Source organism: Brachyhypopomus gauderio, chromosome 9 (assembly GCF_052324685.1).
Source record: "Brachyhypopomus gauderio isolate BG-103 chromosome 9, BGAUD_0.2, whole genome shotgun sequence".
Taxonomy (NCBI): Eukaryota; Metazoa; Chordata; class Actinopteri; order Gymnotiformes; family Hypopomidae; genus Brachyhypopomus; species Brachyhypopomus gauderio.
Genome location: NC_135219.1, coordinates 13,265,326 through 13,286,410, shown reverse-complemented (window position 1 = coordinate 13,286,410; position 21,085 = coordinate 13,265,326). Strand labels below are relative to the sequence as shown.

The window sequence follows — 21,085 nt, the reverse complement described above, 5'->3', positions numbered from 1 at the left end:
AGCTGTTCCAAGTGCATGTCAGAGCTAGGGAATGACATTGCTTCCATCATATAGGATGCAAAGTATAAAGCAAAAAGGACATTCTAAAAAACAGACAGTGCAAGAGTATGACCTGAAGGACACCACAACCACAAGGTCAAAAGGCTATATGCTCCCATCAGCCACACCCTCTGACCCTTCTTCCTCCCATTTACGGATCCAAGGTAGCGAGAACTTACACCTCCCCTGCCACTTCAGAGAGCCATTGGCTTGGCTGTGACACCTAGTGGATGGTGCCACACACTACCAGTAAAGTGCCCTCCCCAATTTCTTTAATGACATCCATGTGCCTTATACACATCACAACTGCATAGCTCCTGCAAAGTGTCATTGTTTGCTAGATAATCCAGCAATGTAGTTATTAAATAATGTATGGAAGAATGCCCACTCCAGTATCTAAGGTAGAACATGCAAGAGCAATAACCACCCCCAAACAAGCATTTGAGAACACAGCCTTTATTGCATTAGGGTTTGATCTCAGGTGGTGAGCTTCAGGCCATTTCTGTAAAGACAACTCTTCCACTGGACACCACAGCAGATTCAGGAGGAGCCTCCCATTCTTCTGGCGCATGTCTCCCTGGTGAGCAGCAAAGGAGAAGGTTCAGACCATATAAGCAACATGGGAAACAAGGGACCTGCACTGAGGACTCTACCCACTTTCTCTGCCACAGCTTGGTTCACAGCTGTCTGTTGCACTTGGATGACACACGGCTGTACTGCAGTGGATATAGACCTGGGAACAACGTTACAACTAAGCAAGGGCCGGACATGGCATTGTACAAATGGCTGGGACAAGGTTAAAGCCATTACCTGGTTGTGCAAGGGAGCCATGGAGGTTTGATCCACAAAGGTGAACATCTTGAGGACAAAGCGCTTGTAATGGGTAGGGAACGGAACTGCAGACGACCCCTCAACTGGAACCAACTGAGTCAGGTAGCGGTCATCCTTGTAGGGGCACCTTTGGAATACACCAGGTCAACACCAGCCTGCACTGGAACACTAGTGGGAAGCAATTCTACAACCTACCCATTCACTAGAAGGTCCCACTCGGGAAGGCTGAAGGGGTTAGGGGAAGAGGTTGCCCAGCAGCGTCCCAGGGTCAGGACAATATTGGGGTCAGACCTGTCCAGGATACGCACTTCCACATAGACCGGCTCTCTCAGCACCTTGGTCACAGGGTAATCAGCATCCGTGTAGTAGGAGGTGTAGGCTGCCCGTGCTGTCAGCAGACAGGCAAAGTGGTTTTCGAAGCCCTTCATAAACAAAGCTCATACTAGCATCCAGAATGACGATACTCACCTTCCACACACCCCTTTGTGGTGCACTGACCATTAGCTATTCTTAGCTCTACCCTGAGGGGTCCAGGAGCAACTACAGGTAGAGGGGGCTCGTTGGCATAGTGCTGAATAGGCAGTGTTGCAACGCTCATACCGTAATACCTACACTGGAAGTAAAGTCTTGCACAAGGAATACAAAAGTGAGCACAAACCCTGCATGAAACTGTGCCATGCAATCATGGTCAACTCACTCATAGTAGCTGTCTCTTGTGATTGCTCCAAGGGGACCGAATCCAACTTCATAGGAAGAGGTCATCTTGTTCTCATACACCAAGTAGTCACCCAGCTCCTGGAATGAAGGAGGTCGCAAGGTAGTACAATTACATTCCAACACAGCCCACATCTAACCCAATGTAGAAGCCCCAAGCACTAACCATCACACGGGTACCACAGGCAGCAACGGGAAACTGGTAGATAGCAAAAGCTGCATTGGAGTCAATTGGCCCACAGGGTCCATTTTCTCCCAATAGGCTGACTGAATCCAGGCTCAGCCTAGGCAGGGTTGTATCCTTGGCCACCACCAATATGAACTGGCCATCTCTTGTGCACTGGACAGTCACTGACAACATCAGGGAGAAAAGCAGGCCAGGTTCAACTCCCAGTTTCAAAAGTAGCAAGGCTAAACACATTCAAACCCTTACCTGTTCTTCCATAGTAGCAGCGTTGTCCATCAAAACAGCAGTTTATAGCTTCACAGTGGGTAGCATTTAAGCCAGACTCACCACAGGCAATCTTGACAGACCCATCTACATTACATTTCTCAGAAACTACAGTTTTGGTCATCTGTTGCTGTTGGTCATGTACCTCAGGAACATGGTGCTGCAGGAGCTGAGAGTTTCTGGCCAATTGTTTATTATCTTGGAAACTCCATTGAGATGCAGCTTCACTAGTGCAACAAGTCAAGGAGACACAAAGACCCACAAGCACAACAGTGACCAACTCTCCTGCCATAGCCTCTGAACTGCAGAGATCTGCAAGTAACTGTTATCCCACTCTGTGATCTTTTTATTTTGCCTATGCTAAAAATTGTTACCAAGCCCTCCCCCTATTTTGTTAGCTATTAATTATTTGCCAGCCGAGTGCAATCATGAACTCTGTGCTGACTACTAAACACTCATGTTTAGGACACATGTTTAGGACTGTTGTGTGATATGCATGTGACATTTTAATCATTTGGACACTCACAGTGCTGGCACATTGGCTCACTGACACCTACCGTTTTTGTTTTGATCATGTTATTCATAAAATTCTGAAAGGTTCTCATTGGTTTGGACTTTTGCTAAGCAGCGACTCAAAGAGTTTCAAAGAGTGTGTGGTTTTTCATTTTAAGAAAATGTAGGGTGGAGAGTTTGACTGACAGACCACAGAGGACAAAACATGTATATGTTACATGTATATAATCTCTCACATTGTGTATAGTATTGGCCAGGCCTTAGCTTAGCCAACCTGCGTTGATGAAAGTAGGCTGTTGTAGTAATGTTATGTGTTCACACATCAAGGTAAAAGCACTTTCATTTAGATTAAATATCTTTCATTTCCAATACGGCAACTTAATTTAATGTCCTTTACACAGTTAGTCTCGTCTGTAATGTCCTTTACACAGTCAGTGTCATGACTGTTGCCTGTGAATGGCTTCGGCCTATATCTGCCGTTTTGAGACATTAGCATTAGGTACAATGGATCCAAGTACAGTAGAACCCCAGAACTCGACGCTAATTCGTTGTGGAAGGAGCGTCGAGAAGCGATGCAGTCGAGTTCCGAATGAATTTTCCGAACGGATTAATCTGTTCTCAACCATCAAGTTGAATTCCAATGCTAAGTCCGGCACACGAAGGCATTTTTCAACTTTATTGGTTCTTATCGTTTCCGCTTCTGCTTTTCTCCCATGTTTTTGTCTAAAACAGTACAAAAAAACAAAAATACAGCAAACGCTTGGAGCACAGCCTCAAAATGGTTTAAAACCCATTGAACAACAAGGCCAACTAACGGCATGTGACCGAAGCACAAACTGTATGTTGTTTACAAAAGTTATGCGAGGCGGGTCGGATTCCGAAGTTTTGTTCGATGCTCCGAGACGAACTTTTCTCAAAATTCGAACTCCGAAAATGTCGAGTTCCGGGGTTCTACTGTACAATAATTGAAGTATGACAAGGTAGCATGATTTATGTAGATAGCAATTAAATATTTAATCATTTATGAATGCAGCTTTCATAGTTGATAGAAGAGGAAATAACATTACTTATTTGCTTGATAACATTGTGCTTGGTTTGGCAAAAATGGCCTAAATATTACAGTTCAAAAATATTATAGCCTTGTGTACACTTCATATTTAGCTGTATAGTTCTGGACTGCGATAACATTTAACAGTAAAATCTGGATAGATGAATTCATGGTGAAGGAACTCTGGTTCTCATGGATCATAAAACCTGGGTTGCCCTTTCTCCAGTGGGTTCAGGCTTTTGATCGATCAGTTATGGAGAACTGCATTCTAGTACCTCAAATCAACCTGTCCTCTATGGTCGTCAGCTGTTCCAAGTGCATGTCAGAGCTAGGGAATGACATTGCTTCCATCATATAGGATGCAAAGTATAAAGCAAAAAGGACATTCTAAAAAACAGACAGTGCAAGAGTATGACCTGAAGGACACCACAACCACAAGGTCAAAAGGCTATATGCTCCCATCAGCCACACCCTCTGACCCTTCTTCCTCCCATTTACGGATCCAAGGTAGCGAGAACTTACACCTCCCCTGCCACTTCAGAGAGCCATTGGCTTGGCTGTGACACCTAGTGGATGGTGCCACACACTACCAGTAAAGTGCCCTCCCCAATTTCTTTAATGACATCCATGTGCCTTATACACATCACAACTGCATAGCTCCTGCAAAGTGTCATTGTTTGCTAGATAATCCAGCAATGTAGTTATTAAATAATGTATGGAAGAATGCCCACTCCAGTATCTAAGGTAGAACATGCAAGAGCAATAACCACCCCCAAACAAGCATTTGAGAACACAGCCTTTATTGCATTAGGGTTTGATCTCAGGTGGTGAGCTTCAGGCCATTTCTGTAAAGACAACTCTTCCACTGGACACCACAGCAGATTCAGGAGGAGCCTCCCATTCTTCTGGCGCATGTCTCCCTGGTGAGCAGCAAAGGAGAAGGTTCAGACCATATAAGCAACATGGGAAACAAGGGACCTGCACTGAGGACTCTACCCACTTTCTCTGCCACAGCTTGGTTCACAGCTGTCTGTTGCACTTGGATGACACACGGCTGTACTGCAGTGGATATAGACCTGGGAACAACGTTACAACTAAGCAAGGGCCGGACATGGCATTGTACAAATGGCTGGGACAAGGTTAAAGCCATTACCTGGTTGTGCAAGGGAGCCATGGAGGTTTGATCCACAAAGGTGAACATCTTGAGGACAAAGCGCTTGTAATGGGTAGGGAACGGAACTGCAGACGACCCCTCAACTGGAACCAACTGAGTCAGGTAGCGGTCATCCTTGTAGGGGCACCTTTGGAATACACCAGGTCAACACCAGCCTGCACTGGAACACTAGTGGGAAGCAATTCTACAACCTACCCATTCACTAGAAGGTCCCACTCGGGAAGGCTGAAGGGGTTAGGGGAAGAGGTTGCCCAGCAGCGTCCCAGGGTCAGGACAATATTGGGGTCAGACCTGTCCAGGATACGCACTTCCACATAGACCGGCTCTCTCAGCACCTTGGTCACAGGGTAATCAGCATCCGTGTAGTAGGAGGTGTAGGCTGCCCGTGCTGTCAGCAGACAGGCAAAGTGGTTTTCGAAGCCCTTCATAAACAAAGCTCATACTAGCATCCAGAATGACGATACTCACCTTCCACACACCCCTTTGTGGTGCACTGACCATTAGCTATTCTTAGCTCTACCCTGAGGGGTCCAGGAGCAACTACAGGTAGAGGGGGCTCGTTGGCATAGTGCTGAATAGGCAGTGTTGCAACGCTCATACCGTAATACCTACACTGGAAGTAAAGTCTTGCACAAGGAATACAAAAGTGAGCACAAACCCTGCATGAAACTGTGCCATGCAATCATGGTCAACTCACTCATAGTAGCTGTCTCTTGTGATTGCTCCAAGGGGACCGAATCCAACTTCATAGGAAGAGGTCATCTTGTTCTCATACACCAAGTAGTCACCCAGCTCCTGGAATGAAGGAGGTCGCAAGGTAGTACAATTACATTCCAACACAGCCCACATCTAACCCAATGTAGAAGCCCCAAGCACTAACCATCACACGGGTACCACAGGCAGCAACGGGAAACTGGTAGATAGCAAAAGCTGCATTGGAGTCAATTGGCCCACAGGGTCCATTTTCTCCCAATAGGCTGACTGAATCCAGGCTCAGCCTAGGCAGGGTTGTATCCTTGGCCACCACCAATATGAACTGGCCATCTCTTGTGCACTGGACAGTCACTGACAACATCAGGGAGAAAAGCAGGCCAGGTTCAACTCCCAGTTTCAAAAGTAGCAAGGCTAAACACATTCAAACCCTTACCTGTTCTTCCATAGTAGCAGCGTTGTCCATCAAAACAGCAGTTTATAGCTTCACAGTGGGTAGCATTTAAGCCAGACTCACCACAGGCAATCTTGACAGACCCATCTACATTACATTTCTCAGAAACTACAGTTTTGGTCATCTGTTGCTGTTGGTCATGTACCTCAGGAACATGGTGCTGCAGGAGCTGAGAGTTTCTGGCCAATTGTTTATTATCTTGGAAACTCCATTGAGATGCAGCTTCACTAGTGCAACAAGTCAAGGAGACACAAAGACCCACAAGCACAACAGTGACCAACTCTCCTGCCATAGCCTCTGAACTGCAGAGATCTGCAAGTAACTGTTATCCCACTCTGTGATCTTTTTATTTTGCCTATGCTAAAAATTGTTACCAAGCCCTCCCCCTATTTTGTTAGCTATTAATTATTTGCCAGCCGAGTGCAATCATGAACTCTGTGCTGACTACTAAACACTCATGTTTAGGACACATGTTTAGGACTGTTGTGTGATATGCATGTGACATTTTAATCATTTGGACACTCACAGTGCTGGCACATTGGCTCACTGACACCTACCGTTTTTGTTTTGATCATGTTATTCATAAAATTCTGAAAGGTTCTCATTGGTTTGGACTTTTGCTAAGCAGCGACTCAAAGAGTTTCAAAGAGTGTGTGGTTTTTCATTTTAAGAAAATGTAGGGTGGAGAGTTTGACTGACAGACCACAGAGGACAAAACATGTATATGTTACATGTATATAATCTCTCACATTGTGTATAGTATTGGCCAGGCCTTAGCTTAGCCAACCTGCGTTGATGAAAGTAGGCTGTTGTAGTAATGTTATGTGTTCACACATCAAGGTAAAAGCACTTTCATTTAGATTAAATATCTTTCATTTCCAATACGGCAACTTAATTTAATGTCCTTTACACAGTTAGTCTCGTCTGTAATGTCCTTTACACAGTCAGTGTCATGACTGTTGCCTGTGAATGGCTTCGGCCTATATCTGCCGTTTTGAGACATTAGCATTAGGTACAATGGATCCAAGTACAGTAGAACCCCAGAACTCGACGCTAATTCGTTGTGGAAGGAGCGTCGAGAAGCGATGCAGTCGAGTTCCGAATGAATTTTCCGAACGGATTAATCTGTTCTCAACCATCAAGTTGAATTCCAATGCTAAGTCCGGCACACGAAGGCATTTTTCAACTTTATTGGTTCTTATCGTTTCCGCTTCTGCTTTTCTCCCATGTTTTTGTCTAAAACAGTACAAAAAAACAAAAATACAGCAAACGCTTGGAGCACAGCCTCAAAATGGTTTAAAACCCATTGAACAACAAGGCCAACTAACGGCATGTGACCGAAGCACAAACTGTATGTTGTTTACAAAAGTTATGCGAGGCGGGTCGGATTCCGAAGTTTTGTTCGATGCTCCGAGACGAACTTTTCTCAAAATTCGAACTCCGAAAATGTCGAGTTCCGGGGTTCTACTGTACAATAATTGAAGTATGACAAGGTAGCATGATTTATGTAGATAGCAATTAAATATTTAATCATTTATGAATGCAGCTTTCATAGTTGATAGAAGAGGAAATAACATTACTTATTTGCTTGATAACATTGTGCTTGGTTTGGCAAAAATGGCCTAAATATTACAGTTCAAAAATATTATAGCCTTGTGTACACTTCATATTTAGCTGTATAGTTCTGGACTGCGATAACATTTAACAGTAAAATCTGGATAGATGAATTCATGGTGAAGGAACTCTGGTTCTCATGGATCATAAAACCTGGGTTGCCCTTTCTCCAGTGGGTTCAGGCTTTTGATCGATCAGTTATGGAGAACTGCATTCTAGTACCTCAAATCAACCTGTCCTCTATGGTCGTCAGCTGTTCCAAGTGCATGTCAGAGCTAGGGAATGACATTGCTTCCATCATATAGGATGCAAAGTATAAAGCAAAAAGGACATTCTAAAAAACAGACAGTGCAAGAGTATGACCTGAAGGACACCACAACCACAAGGTCAAAAGGCTATATGCTCCCATCAGCCACACCCTCTGACCCTTCTTCCTCCCATTTACGGATCCAAGGTAGCGAGAACTTACACCTCCCCTGCCACTTCAGAGAGCCATTGGCTTGGCTGTGACACCTAGTGGATGGTGCCACACACTACCAGTAAAGTGCCCTCCCCAATTTCTTTAATGACATCCATGTGCCTTATACACATCACAACTGCATAGCTCCTGCAAAGTGTCATTGTTTGCTAGATAATCCAGCAATGTAGTTATTAAATAATGTATGGAAGAATGCCCACTCCAGTATCTAAGGTAGAACATGCAAGAGCAATAACCACCCCCAAACAAGCATTTGAGAACACAGCCTTTATTGCATTAGGGTTTGATCTCAGGTGGTGAGCTTCAGGCCATTTCTGTAAAGACAACTCTTCCACTGGACACCACAGCAGATTCAGGAGGAGCCTCCCATTCTTCTGGCGCATGTCTCCCTGGTGAGCAGCAAAGGAGAAGGTTCAGACCATATAAGCAACATGGGAAACAAGGGACCTGCACTGAGGACTCTACCCACTTTCTCTGCCACAGCTTGGTTCACAGCTGTCTGTTGCACTTGGATGACACACGGCTGTACTGCAGTGGATATAGACCTGGGAACAACGTTACAACTAAGCAAGGGCCGGACATGGCATTGTACAAATGGCTGGGACAAGGTTAAAGCCATTACCTGGTTGTGCAAGGGAGCCATGGAGGTTTGATCCACAAAGGTGAACATCTTGAGGACAAAGCGCTTGTAATGGGTAGGGAACGGAACTGCAGACGACCCCTCAACTGGAACCAACTGAGTCAGGTAGCGGTCATCCTTGTAGGGGCACCTTTGGAATACACCAGGTCAACACCAGCCTGCACTGGAACACTAGTGGGAAGCAATTCTACAACCTACCCATTCACTAGAAGGTCCCACTCGGGAAGGCTGAAGGGGTTAGGGGAAGAGGTTGCCCAGCAGCGTCCCAGGGTCAGGACAATATTGGGGTCAGACCTGTCCAGGATACGCACTTCCACATAGACCGGCTCTCTCAGCACCTTGGTCACAGGGTAATCAGCATCCGTGTAGTAGGAGGTGTAGGCTGCCCGTGCTGTCAGCAGACAGGCAAAGTGGTTTTCGAAGCCCTTCATAAACAAAGCTCATACTAGCATCCAGAATGACGATACTCACCTTCCACACACCCCTTTGTGGTGCACTGACCATTAGCTATTCTTAGCTCTACCCTGAGGGGTCCAGGAGCAACTACAGGTAGAGGGGGCTCGTTGGCATAGTGCTGAATAGGCAGTGTTGCAACGCTCATACCGTAATACCTACACTGGAAGTAAAGTCTTGCACAAGGAATACAAAAGTGAGCACAAACCCTGCATGAAACTGTGCCATGCAATCATGGTCAACTCACTCATAGTAGCTGTCTCTTGTGATTGCTCCAAGGGGACCGAATCCAACTTCATAGGAAGAGGTCATCTTGTTCTCATACACCAAGTAGTCACCCAGCTCCTGGAATGAAGGAGGTCGCAAGGTAGTACAATTACATTCCAACACAGCCCACATCTAACCCAATGTAGAAGCCCCAAGCACTAACCATCACACGGGTACCACAGGCAGCAACGGGAAACTGGTAGATAGCAAAAGCTGCATTGGAGTCAATTGGCCCACAGGGTCCATTTTCTCCCAATAGGCTGACTGAATCCAGGCTCAGCCTAGGCAGGGTTGTATCCTTGGCCACCACCAATATGAACTGGCCATCTCTTGTGCACTGGACAGTCACTGACAACATCAGGGAGAAAAGCAGGCCAGGTTCAACTCCCAGTTTCAAAAGTAGCAAGGCTAAACACATTCAAACCCTTACCTGTTCTTCCATAGTAGCAGCGTTGTCCATCAAAACAGCAGTTTATAGCTTCACAGTGGGTAGCATTTAAGCCAGACTCACCACAGGCAATCTTGACAGACCCATCTACATTACATTTCTCAGAAACTACAGTTTTGGTCATCTGTTGCTGTTGGTCATGTACCTCAGGAACATGGTGCTGCAGGAGCTGAGAGTTTCTGGCCAATTGTTTATTATCTTGGAAACTCCATTGAGATGCAGCTTCACTAGTGCAACAAGTCAAGGAGACACAAAGACCCACAAGCACAACAGTGACCAACTCTCCTGCCATAGCCTCTGAACTGCAGAGATCTGCAAGTAACTGTTATCCCACTCTGTGATCTTTTTATTTTGCCTATGCTAAAAATTGTTACCAAGCCCTCCCCCTATTTTGTTAGCTATTAATTATTTGCCAGCCGAGTGCAATCATGAACTCTGTGCTGACTACTAAACACTCATGTTTAGGACACATGTTTAGGACTGTTGTGTGATATGCATGTGACATTTTAATCATTTGGACACTCACAGTGCTGGCACATTGGCTCACTGACACCTACCGTTTTTGTTTTGATCATGTTATTCATAAAATTCTGAAAGGTTCTCATTGGTTTGGACTTTTGCTAAGCAGCGACTCAAAGAGTTTCAAAGAGTGTGTGGTTTTTCATTTTAAGAAAATGTAGGGTGGAGAGTTTGACTGACAGACCACAGAGGACAAAACATGTATATGTTACATGTATATAATCTCTCACATTGTGTATAGTATTGGCCAGGCCTTAGCTTAGCCAACCTGCGTTGATGAAAGTAGGCTGTTGTAGTAATGTTATGTGTTCACACATCAAGGTAAAAGCACTTTCATTTAGATTAAATATCTTTAATTTCCATTACGGCAACTTAATTTAATGTCCTTTACACAGTTAGTCTCGTCTGTAATGTCCTTTACACAGTCAGTGTCATGACTGTTGCCTGTGAATGGCTTCGGCCTTTATCTGCCGTTTTGAGACATTAGCATTAGGTACAATGGATCCAAGTACAGTAGAACCCCAGAACTCGACGCTAATTCGTTGTGGAAGGAGCGTCGAGAAGCGATGCAGTCGACTTCCGAATGAATTTTCCCCATAAGAAATAACTGAAAACGGATTAATCTGTTCTCAACCATCAAGTTGAATTCCAATGCTAAGTCCGGCACACTAAGGCATTTTTCAACTTTATTGGTTCTTATCGTTTCCGCTTCTGCTTTTCTCCCATGTTTTTGTCTAAAACAGTACAAAAAAACAAAAATACAGCAAACGCTTGGAGCACAGCCTCAAAATGGTTTAAAACCCATTGAACAACAAGGCCAACTAACGGCATGTGACCGAAGCACAAACTGTATGTTGTTTACAAAAGTTATGCGAGGCGGGTCGGATTCCGAAGTTTTGTTCGATGCTCCGAGACGAACTTTTCTCAAAATTCGAACTCCGAAAATGTCGAGTTCCGGGGTTCTACTGTACAATAATTGAAGTATGACAAGGTAGCATGATTTATGTAGATAGCAATTAAATATTTAATCATTTATGAATGCAGCTTTCATAGTTGATAGAAGAGGAAATAACATTACTTATTTGCTTGATAACATTGTGCTTGGTTTGGCAAAAATGGCCTAAATATTACAGTTCAAAAATATTATAGCCTTGTGTACACTTCATATTTAGCTGTATAGTTCTGGACTGCGATAACATTTAACAGTAAAATCTGGATAGATGAATTCATGGTGAAGGAACTCTGGTTCTCATGGATCATAAAACCTGGGTTGCCCTTTCTCCAGTGGGTTCAGGCTTTTGATCGATCAGTTATGGAGAACTGCATTCTAGTACCTCAAATCAACCTGTCCTCTATGGTCGTCAGCTGTTCCAAGTGCATGTCAGAGCTAGGGAATGACATTGCTTCCATCATATAGGATGCAAAGTATAAAGCAAAAAGGACATTCTAAAAAACAGACAGTGCAAGAGTATGACCTGAAGGACACCACAACCACAAGGTCAAAAGGCTATATGCTCCCATCAGCCACACCCTCTGACCCTTCTTCCTCCCATTTACGGATCCAAGGTAGCGAGAACTTACACCTCCCCTGCCACTTCAGAGAGCCATTGGCTTGGCTGTGACACCTAGTGGATGGTGCCACACACTACCAGTAAAGTGCCCTCCCCAATTTCTTTAATGACATCCATGTGCCTTATACACATCACAACTGCATAGCTCCTGCAAAGTGTCATTGTTTGCTAGATAATCCAGCAATGTAGTTATTAAATAATGTATGGAAGAATGCCCACTCCAGTATCTAAGGTAGAACATGCAAGAGCAATAACCACCCCCAAACAAGCATTTGAGAACACAGCCTTTATTGCATTAGGGTTTGATCTCAGGTGGTGAGCTTCAGGCCATTTCTGTAAAGACAACTCTTCCACTGGACACCACAGCAGATTCAGGAGGAGCCTCCCATTCTTCTGGCGCATGTCTCCCTGGTGAGCAGCAAAGGAGAAGGTTCAGACCATATAAGCAACATGGGAAACAAGGGACCTGCACTGAGGACTCTACCCACTTTCTCTGCCACAGCTTGGTTCACAGCTGTCTGTTGCACTTGGATGACACACGGCTGTACTGCAGTGGATATAGACCTGGGAACAACGTTACAACTAAGCAAGGGCCGGACATGGCATTGTACAAATGGCTGGGACAAGGTTAAAGCCATTACCTGGTTGTGCAAGGGAGCCATGGAGGTTTGATCCACAAAGGTGAACATCTTGAGGACAAAGCGCTTGTAATGGGTAGGGAACGGAACTGCAGACGACCCCTCAACTGGAACCAACTGAGTCAGGTAGCGGTCATCCTTGTAGGGGCACCTTTGGAATACACCAGGTCAACACCAGCCTGCACTGGAACACTAGTGGGAAGCAATTCTACAACCTACCCATTCACTAGAAGGTCCCACTCGGGAAGGCTGAAGGGGTTAGGGGAAGAGGTTGCCCAGCAGCGTCCCAGGGTCAGGACAATATTGGGGTCAGACCTGTCCAGGATACGCACTTCCACATAGACCGGCTCTCTCAGCACCTTGGTCACAGGGTAATCAGCATCCGTGTAGTAGGAGGTGTAGGCTGCCCGTGCTGTCAGCAGACAGGCAAAGTGGTTTTCGAAGCCCTTCATAAACAAAGCTCATACTAGCATCCAGAATGACGATACTCACCTTCCACACACCCCTTTGTGGTGCACTGACCATTAGCTATTCTTAGCTCTACCCTGAGGGGTCCAGGAGCAACTACAGGTAGAGGGGGCTCGTTGGCATAGTGCTGAATAGGCAGTGTTGCAACGCTCATACCGTAATACCTACACTGGAAGTAAAGTCTTGCACAAGGAATACAAAAGTGAGCACAAACCCTGCATGAAACTGTGCCATGCAATCATGGTCAACTCACTCATAGTAGCTGTCTCTTGTGATTGCTCCAAGGGGACCGAATCCAACTTCATAGGAAGAGGTCATCTTGTTCTCATACACCAAGTAGTCACCCAGCTCCTGGAATGAAGGAGGTCGCAAGGTAGTACAATTACATTCCAACACAGCCCACATCTAACCCAATGTAGAAGCCCCAAGCACTAACCATCACACGGGTACCACAGGCAGCAACGGGAAACTGGTAGATAGCAAAAGCTGCATTGGAGTCAATTGGCCCACAGGGTCCATTTTCTCCCAATAGGCTGACTGAATCCAGGCTCAGCCTAGGCAGGGTTGTATCCTTGGCCACCACCAATATGAACTGGCCATCTCTTGTGCACTGGACAGTCACTGACAACATCAGGGAGAAAAGCAGGCCAGGTTCAACTCCCAGTTTCAAAAGTAGCAAGGCTAAACACATTCAAACCCTTACCTGTTCTTCCATAGTAGCAGCGTTGTCCATCAAAACAGCAGTTTATAGCTTCACAGTGGGTAGCATTTAAGCCAGACTCACCACAGGCAATCTTGACAGACCCATCTACATTACATTTCTCAGAAACTACAGTTTTGGTCATCTGTTGCTGTTGGTCATGTACCTCAGGAACATGGTGCTGCAGGAGCTGAGAGTTTCTGGCCAATTGTTTATTATCTTGGAAACTCCATTGAGATGCAGCTTCACTAGTGCAACAAGTCAAGGAGACACAAAGACCCACAAGCACAACAGTGACCAACTCTCCTGCCATAGCCTCTGAACTGCAGAGATCTGCAAGTAACTGTTATCCCACTCTGTGATCTTTTTATTTTGCCTATGCTAAAAATTGTTACCAAGCCCTCCCCCTATTTTGTTAGCTATTAATTATTTGCCAGCCGAGTGCAATCATGAACTCTGTGCTGACTACTAAACACTCATGTTTAGGACACATGTTTAGGACTGTTGTGTGATATGCATGTGACATTTTAATCATTTGGACACTCACAGTGCTGGCACATTGGCTCACTGACACCTACCGTTTTTGTTTTGATCATGTTATTCATAAAATTCTGAAAGGTTCTCATTGGTTTGGACTTTTGCTAAGCAGCGACTCAAAGAGTTTCAAAGAGTGTGTGGTTTTTCATTTTAAGAAAATGTAGGGTGGAGAGTTTGACTGACAGACCACAGAGGACAAAACATGTATATGTTACATGTATATAATCTCTCACATTGTGTATAGTATTGGCCAGGCCTTAGCTTAGCCAACCTGCGTTGATGAAAGTAGGCTGTTGTAGTAATGTTATGTGTTCACACATCAAGGTAAAAGCACTTTCATTTAGATTAAATATCTTTCATTTCCAATACGGCAACTTAATTTAATGTCCTTTACACAGTTAGTCTCGTCTGTAATGTCCTTTACACAGTCAGTGTCATGACTGTTGCCTGTGAATGGCTTCGGCCTATATCTGCCGTTTTGAGACATTAGCATTAGGTACAATGGATCCAAGTACAGTAGAACCCCAGAACTCGACGCTAATTCGTTGTGGAAGGAGCGTCGAGAAGCGATGCAGTCGAGTTCCGAATGAATTTTCCCCATAAGAAATAACTGAAAACGGATTAATCTGTTCTCAACCATCAAGTTGAATTCCAATGCTAAGTCCGGCACACGAAGGCATTTTTCAACTTTATTGGTTCTTATCGTTTCCGCTTCTGCTTTTCTCCCATGTTTTTGTCTAAAACAGTACAAAAAAACAAAAATACAGCAAACGCTTGGAGCACAGCCTCAAAATGGTTTAAAACCCATTGAACAACAAGGCCAACTAACGGCATGTGACCGAAGCACAAACTGTATGTTGTTTACAAAAGTTATGCGAGGCGGGTCGGATTCCGAAGTTTTGTTCGATGCTCCGAGACGAACTTTTCTCAAAATTCGAACTCCGAAAATGTCGAGTTCCGGGGTTCTACTGTACAATAATTGAAGTATGACAAGGTAGCATGATTTATGTAGATAGCAATTAAATATTTAATCATTTATGAATGCAGCTTTCATAGTTGATAGAAGAGGAAATAACATTACTTATTTGCTTGATAACATTGTGCTTGGTTTGGCAAAAATGGCCTAAATATTACAGTTCAAAAATATTATAGCCTTGTGTACACTTCATATTTAGCTGTATAGTTCTGGACTGCAATAACATTTAACAGTAAAATCTGGATAGATGAATTCATGGTGAAGGAACTCTGGTTCTCATGGATCATAAAACCTGGGTTGCCCTTTCTCCAGTGGGTTCAGGCTTTTGATCGATCAGTTATGGAGAACTGCATTCTAGTACCTCAAATCAACCTGTCCTCTATGGTCGTCAGCTGTTCCAAGTGCATGTCAGAGCTAGGGAATGACATTGCTTCCATCATATAGGATGCAAAGTATAAAGCAAAAAGGACATTCTAAAAAACAGACAGTGCAAGAGTATGACCTGAAGGACACCACAACCACAAGGTCAAAAGGCTATATGCTCCCATCAGCCACACCCTCTGACCCTTCTTCCTCCCATTTACGGATCCAAGGTAGCGAGAACTTACACCTCCCCTGCCACTTCAGAGAGCCATTGGCTTGGCTGTGACACCTAGTGGATGGTGCCACACACTACCAGTAAAGTGCCCTCCCCAATTTCTTTAATGACATCCATGTGCCTTATACACATCACAACTGCATAGCTCCTGCAAAGTGTCATTGTTTGCTAGATAATCCAGCAATGTAGTTATTAAATAATGTATGGAAGAATGCCCACTCCAGTATCTAAGGTAGAACATGCAAGAGCAATAACCACCCCCAAACAAGCATTTGAGAACACAGCCTTTATTGCATTAGGGTTTGATCTCAGGTGGTGAGCTTCAGGCCATTTCTGTAAAGACAACTCTTCCACTGGACACCACAGCAGATTCAGGAGGAGCCTCCCATTCTTCTGGCGCATGTCTCCCTGGTGAGCAGCAAAGGAGAAGGTTCAGACCATATAAGCAACATGGGAAACAAGGGACCTGCACTGAGGACTCTACCCACTTTCTCTGCCACAGCTTGGTTCACAGCTGTCTGTTGCACTTGGATGACACACGGCTGTACTGCAGTGGATATAGACCTGGGAACAACGTTACAACTAAGCAAGGGCCGGACATGGCATTGTACAAATGGCTGGGACAAGGTTAAAGCCATTACCTGGTTGTGCAAGGGAGCCATGGAGGTTTGATCCACAAAGGTGAACATCTTGAGGACAAAGCGCTTGTAATGGGTAGGGAACGGAACTGCAGACGACCCCTCAACTGGAACCAACTGAGTCAGGTAGCGGTCATCCTTGTAGGGGCACCTTTGGAATACACCAGGTCAACACCAGCCTGCACTGGAACACTAGTGGGAAGCAATTCTACAACCTACCCATTCACTAGAAGGTCCCACTCGGGAAGGCTGAAGGGGTTAGGGGAAGAGGTTGCCCAGCAGCGTCCCAGGGTCAGGACAATATTGGGGTCAGACCTGTCCAGGATACGCACTTCCACATAGACCGGCTCTCTCAGCACCTTGGTCACAGGGTAATCAGCATCCGTGTAGTAGGAGGTGTAGGCTGCCCGTGCTGTCAGCAGACAGGCAAAGTGGTTTTCGAAGCCCTTCATAAACAAAGCTCATACTAGCATCCAGAATGACGATACTCACCTTCCACACACCCCTTTGTGGTGCACTGACCATTAGCTATTCTTAGCTCTACCCTGAGGGGTCCAGGAGCAACTACAGGTAGAGGGGGCTCGTTGGCATAGTGCTGAATAGGCAGTGTTGCAACGCTCATACCGTAATACCTACACTGGAAGTAAAGTCTTGCACAAGGAATACAAAAGTGAGCACAAACCCTGCATGAAACTGTGCCATGCAATCATGGTCAACTCACTCATAGTAGCTGTCTCTTGTGATTGCTCCAAGGGGACCGAATCCAACTTCATAGGAAGAGGTCATCTTGTTCTCATACACCAAGTAGTCACCCAGCTCCTGGAATGAAGGCGGTCGCAAGGTAGTACAATTACATTCCAACACAGCCCACATCTAACCCAATGTAGAAGCCCCAAGCACTAACCATCACACGGGTACCACAGGCAGCAACGGGAAACTGGTAGATAGCAAAAGCTGCATTGGAGTCAATTGGCCCACAGGGTCCATTTTCTCCCAATAGGCTGACTGAATCCAGGCTCAGCCTAGGCAGGGTTGTATCCTTGGCCACCACCAATATGAACTGGCCATCTCTTGTGCACTGGACAGTCACTGACAACATCAGGGAGAAAAGCAGGCCAGGTTCAACTCCCAGTTTCAAAAGTAGCAAGGCTAAACACATTCAAACCCTTACCTGTTCTTCCATAGTAGCAGCGTTGTCCATCAAAACAGCAGTTTATAGCTTCACAGTGGGTAGCATTTAAGCCAGACTCACCACAGGCAATCTTGACAGACCCATCTACATTACATTTCTCAGAAACTACAGTTTTGGTCATCTGTTGCTGTTGGTCATGTACCTCAGGAACATGGTGCTGCAGGAGCTGAGAGTTTCTGGCCAATTGTTTATTATCTTGGAAACTCCATTGAGATGCAGCTTCACTAGTGCAACAAGTCAAGGAGACACAAAGACCCACAAGCACAACAGTGACCAACTCTCCTGCCATAGCCTCTGAACTGCAGAGATCTGCAAGTAACTGTTATCCCACTCTGTGATCTTTTTATTTTGCCTATGCTAAAACTTGTTACCAAGCCCTCCCCCTATTTTGTTAGCTATTAATTATTTGCCAGCCGAGTGCAATCATGAACTCTGTGCTGACTACTAAACACTCATGTTTAGGACACATGTTTAGGACTGTTGTGTGATATGCATGTGACATTTTAATCATTTGGACACTCACAGTGCTGGCACATTGGCTCACTGACACCTACCGTTTTTGTTTTGATCATGTTATTCATAAAATTCTGAAAGGTTCTCATTGGTTTGGACTTTTGCTAAGCAGCGACTCAAAGAGTTTCAAAGAGTGTGTGGTTTTTCATTTTAAGAAAATGTAGGGTGGAGAGTTTGACTGACAGACCACAGAGGACAAAACGTGTATATGTTACATGTATATAATCTCTCACATTGTGTATAGTATTGGCCAGGCCTTAGCTTAGCCAACCTGCGTTGATGAAAGTAGGCTGTTGTAGTAATGTTATGTGTTCACACATCAAGGTAAAAGCACTTTCATTTAGATTAAATATCTTTAATTTCCATTACGGCAACTTAATTTAATGTCCTTTACACAGTTAGTCTCGTCTGTAATGTCCTTTACACAGTCAGTGTCATGACTGTTGCCTGTGAATGGCTTCGGCCTATATCTGCCGTTTTGAGACATTAGCATTAGGTACAATGGATCCAAGTACAGTAGAACCCCAGAACTCGACGCTAATTCGTTGTGGAAGGAGCGTCAAGAAGCGATGCAGTCGAGTTCCGAATGAATTTTCCCCATAAGAAATAACTGAAAACGGATTAATCTGTTCTCAACCATCAAGTTGAATTCCAATGCTAAGTCCGGCACACGAAGGCATTTTTCAACTTTATTGGTTCTTATCGTTTCCGCTTCTGCTTTTCTCCCATGTTTTTGTCTAAAACAGTACAAAAAAACAAAAATACAGCAAACACTTGGAGCACAGCCTCAAAATGGTTTAAAACCCATTGAACAACAAGGCCAACTAACGGCATGTGACCGAAGCACAAACTGTATGTTGTTTACAAAAGTTATGCGAGGCGGGTCGGATTCCGAAGTTTTGTTCGATGCTCCGAGACGAACTTTTCTCAAAATTCGAACTCCGAAAATGTCGAGTTCCGGGGTTCTACTGTACAATAATTGAAGTATGACAAGGTAGCATGATTTATGTAGATAGCAATTAAATATTTAATCATTTATGAATGCAGCTTTCATAGTTGATAGAAGAGGAAATAACATTACTTATTTGCTTGATAACATTGTGCTTGGTTTGGCAAAAATGGCCTAAATATTACAGTTCAAAAATATTATAGCCTTGTGTACACTTCATATTTAGCTGTATAGTTCTGGACTGCGATAACATTTAACAGTAAAATCTGGATAGATGAATTCATGGTGAAGGAACTCTGGTTCTCATGGATCATAAAACCTGGGTTGCCCTTTCTCCAGTGGGTTCAGGCTTTTGATCGATCAGTTATGGAGAACTGCATTCTAGTACCTCAAATCAACCTGTCCTCTATGGTCGTCAGCTGTTCCAAGTGCATGTCAGAGCTAGGGAATGACATTGCTTCCATCATATAGGATGCAAAGTATAAAGCAAAAAGGACATTCTAAAAAACAGACAGTGCAAGAGTATGACCTGAAGGACACCACAACCACAAGGTCAAAAGGCTATATGCTCCCATCAGCCACACCCTCTGACCCTTCTTCCTCCCATTTACGGATCCAAGGTAGCGAGAACTTACACCTCCCCTGCCACTTCAGAGAGCCATTGGCTTGGCTGTGACACCTAGGTACACATAGTGGATGGTGCCACACACTACCAGTAAAGTGCCCTCCCCAATTTCTTTAATGACATCCATGTGCCTTATACACATCACAACTGCATAGCTCCTGCAAAGTGTCATTGTTTGCTAGATAATCCAGCAATGTAGTTATTAAATAATGTATGGAAGAATGCCCACTCCAGTATCTAAGGTAGAACATGCAAGAGCAATAACCACCCCCAAACAAGCATTTGAGAACACAGCCTTTATTGCATTAGGGTTTGATCTCAGGTGGTGAGCTTCAGGCCATTTCTGTAAAGACAACTCTTCCACTGGACACCACAGCAGATTCAGGAGGAGCCTCCCATTCTTCTGGCGCATGTCTCCCTGGTGAGCAGCAAAGGAGAAGGTTCAGACCATATAAGCAACATGGGAAACAAGGGACCTGCACTGAGGACTCTACCCACTTTCTCTGCCACAGCTTGGTTCACAGCTGTCTGTTGCACTTGGATGACACACGGCTGTACTGCAGTGGATATAGACCTGGGAACAACGTTACAACTAAGCAAGGGCCGGACATGGCATTGTACAAATGGCTGGGACAAGGTTAAAGCCATTACCTGGTTGTGCAAGGGAGCCATGGAGGTTTGATCCACAAAGGTGAACATCTTGAGGACAAAGCGCTTGTAATGGGTAGGGAACGGAACTGCAGACGACCCCTCAACTGGAACCAACTGAGTCAGGTAGCGGTCATCCTTGTAGGGGCACCTTTGGAATACACCAGGTCAACACCAGCCTGCACTGGAACACTAGTGGGAAGCAATTCTACAACCTACCCATTCACTAGAAGGTCCCACTCGGGAAGGCTGAAGGGGTTAGGGGAAGAGGTTGCCCAGCAGCGTCCCAGGGTCAGGACAATATTGGGGTCAGACCTGTCCAGGATACGCACTTCCACATAGACCGGCTCTCTCAGCACCTTGGTCACAGGGTAATCAGCATCCGTGTAGTAGGAGGTGTAGGCTGCCCGTGCTGTCAGCAGACAGGCAAAGTGGTTTTCGAAGCCCTTCATAAACAAAGCTCATACTAGCATCCAGAATGACGATACTCACCTTCCACACACCCCTTTGTGGTGCACTGACCATTAGCTATTCTTAGCTCTACCCTGAGGGGTCCAGGAGCAACTACAGGTAGAGGGGGCTCGTTGGCATAGTGCTGAATAGGCAGTGTTGCAACGCTCATACCGTAATACCTACACTGGAAGTAAAGTCTTGCACAAGGAATACAAAAGTGAGCAC

General features: G+C 44.9%; 6 protein-coding genes across 6 annotated transcripts; all 6 read right to left on the bottom strand.

Moving 5' to 3' along the window:
• Positions 1-688: 688 nt before the first annotated feature.
• Positions 689-1,521, bottom strand: LOC143522363 (zona pellucida sperm-binding protein 4-like). The gene is made up of 4 exons (XM_077016096.1): positions 1,339-1,521; positions 1,066-1,258; positions 850-997; positions 689-772 (listed from the first exon to the last, which is right to left on the bottom strand). The coding sequence occupies exons 1-4, from the start codon at positions 1,466-1,468 to the stop codon at positions 689-691; spliced, it is 555 nt and encodes a 184-aa protein (XP_076872211.1). The 5' UTR covers positions 1,469-1,521.
• Positions 1,522-1,563: 42 nt separating this feature from the next.
• LOC143522361 (zona pellucida sperm-binding protein 1-like) lies at positions 1,564-5,421 on the bottom strand. Its single transcript, XM_077016095.1, has 6 exons — positions 5,239-5,421; positions 4,966-5,158; positions 4,750-4,897; positions 4,597-4,672; positions 1,751-1,935; positions 1,564-1,665 (listed from the first exon to the last, which is right to left on the bottom strand). The coding sequence occupies exons 1-6, from the start codon at positions 5,366-5,368 to the stop codon at positions 1,564-1,566; spliced, it is 834 nt and encodes a 277-aa protein (XP_076872210.1). The 5' UTR covers positions 5,369-5,421.
• Positions 5,422-5,463: 42 nt separating this feature from the next.
• Positions 5,464-9,321, bottom strand: LOC143522360 (zona pellucida sperm-binding protein 1-like). The gene is made up of 6 exons (XM_077016094.1): positions 9,139-9,321; positions 8,866-9,058; positions 8,650-8,797; positions 8,497-8,572; positions 5,651-5,835; positions 5,464-5,565 (listed from the first exon to the last, which is right to left on the bottom strand). Exons 1-6 carry the CDS (start codon positions 9,266-9,268, stop codon positions 5,464-5,466), a joined length of 834 nt encoding a protein of 277 aa, XP_076872209.1. The 5' UTR covers positions 9,269-9,321.
• Positions 9,322-9,363: 42 nt separating this feature from the next.
• On the bottom strand, positions 9,364-13,238 carry LOC143522359 (zona pellucida sperm-binding protein 1-like). Its single transcript, XM_077016093.1, has 6 exons — positions 13,056-13,238; positions 12,783-12,975; positions 12,567-12,714; positions 12,414-12,489; positions 9,551-9,735; positions 9,364-9,465 (listed from the first exon to the last, which is right to left on the bottom strand). Exons 1-6 carry the CDS (start codon positions 13,183-13,185, stop codon positions 9,364-9,366), a joined length of 834 nt encoding a protein of 277 aa, XP_076872208.1. The 5' UTR covers positions 13,186-13,238.
• Positions 13,239-13,280: 42 nt separating this feature from the next.
• On the bottom strand, positions 13,281-17,155 carry LOC143522358 (zona pellucida sperm-binding protein 1-like). The gene is made up of 6 exons (XM_077016092.1): positions 16,973-17,155; positions 16,700-16,892; positions 16,484-16,631; positions 16,331-16,406; positions 13,468-13,652; positions 13,281-13,382 (listed from the first exon to the last, which is right to left on the bottom strand). The coding sequence occupies exons 1-6, from the start codon at positions 17,100-17,102 to the stop codon at positions 13,281-13,283; spliced, it is 834 nt and encodes a 277-aa protein (XP_076872207.1). The 5' UTR covers positions 17,103-17,155.
• A 2,540-nt stretch (positions 17,156-19,695) lies between these two features.
• On the bottom strand, positions 19,696-21,082 carry LOC143522357 (zona pellucida sperm-binding protein 4-like). Its single transcript, XM_077016091.1, has 5 exons — positions 20,900-21,082; positions 20,627-20,819; positions 20,411-20,558; positions 20,254-20,333; positions 19,696-19,813 (listed from the first exon to the last, which is right to left on the bottom strand). Exons 1-5 carry the CDS (start codon positions 21,027-21,029, stop codon positions 19,696-19,698), a joined length of 669 nt encoding a protein of 222 aa, XP_076872206.1. The 5' UTR covers positions 21,030-21,082.
• Positions 21,083-21,085: the final 3 nt, after the last annotated feature.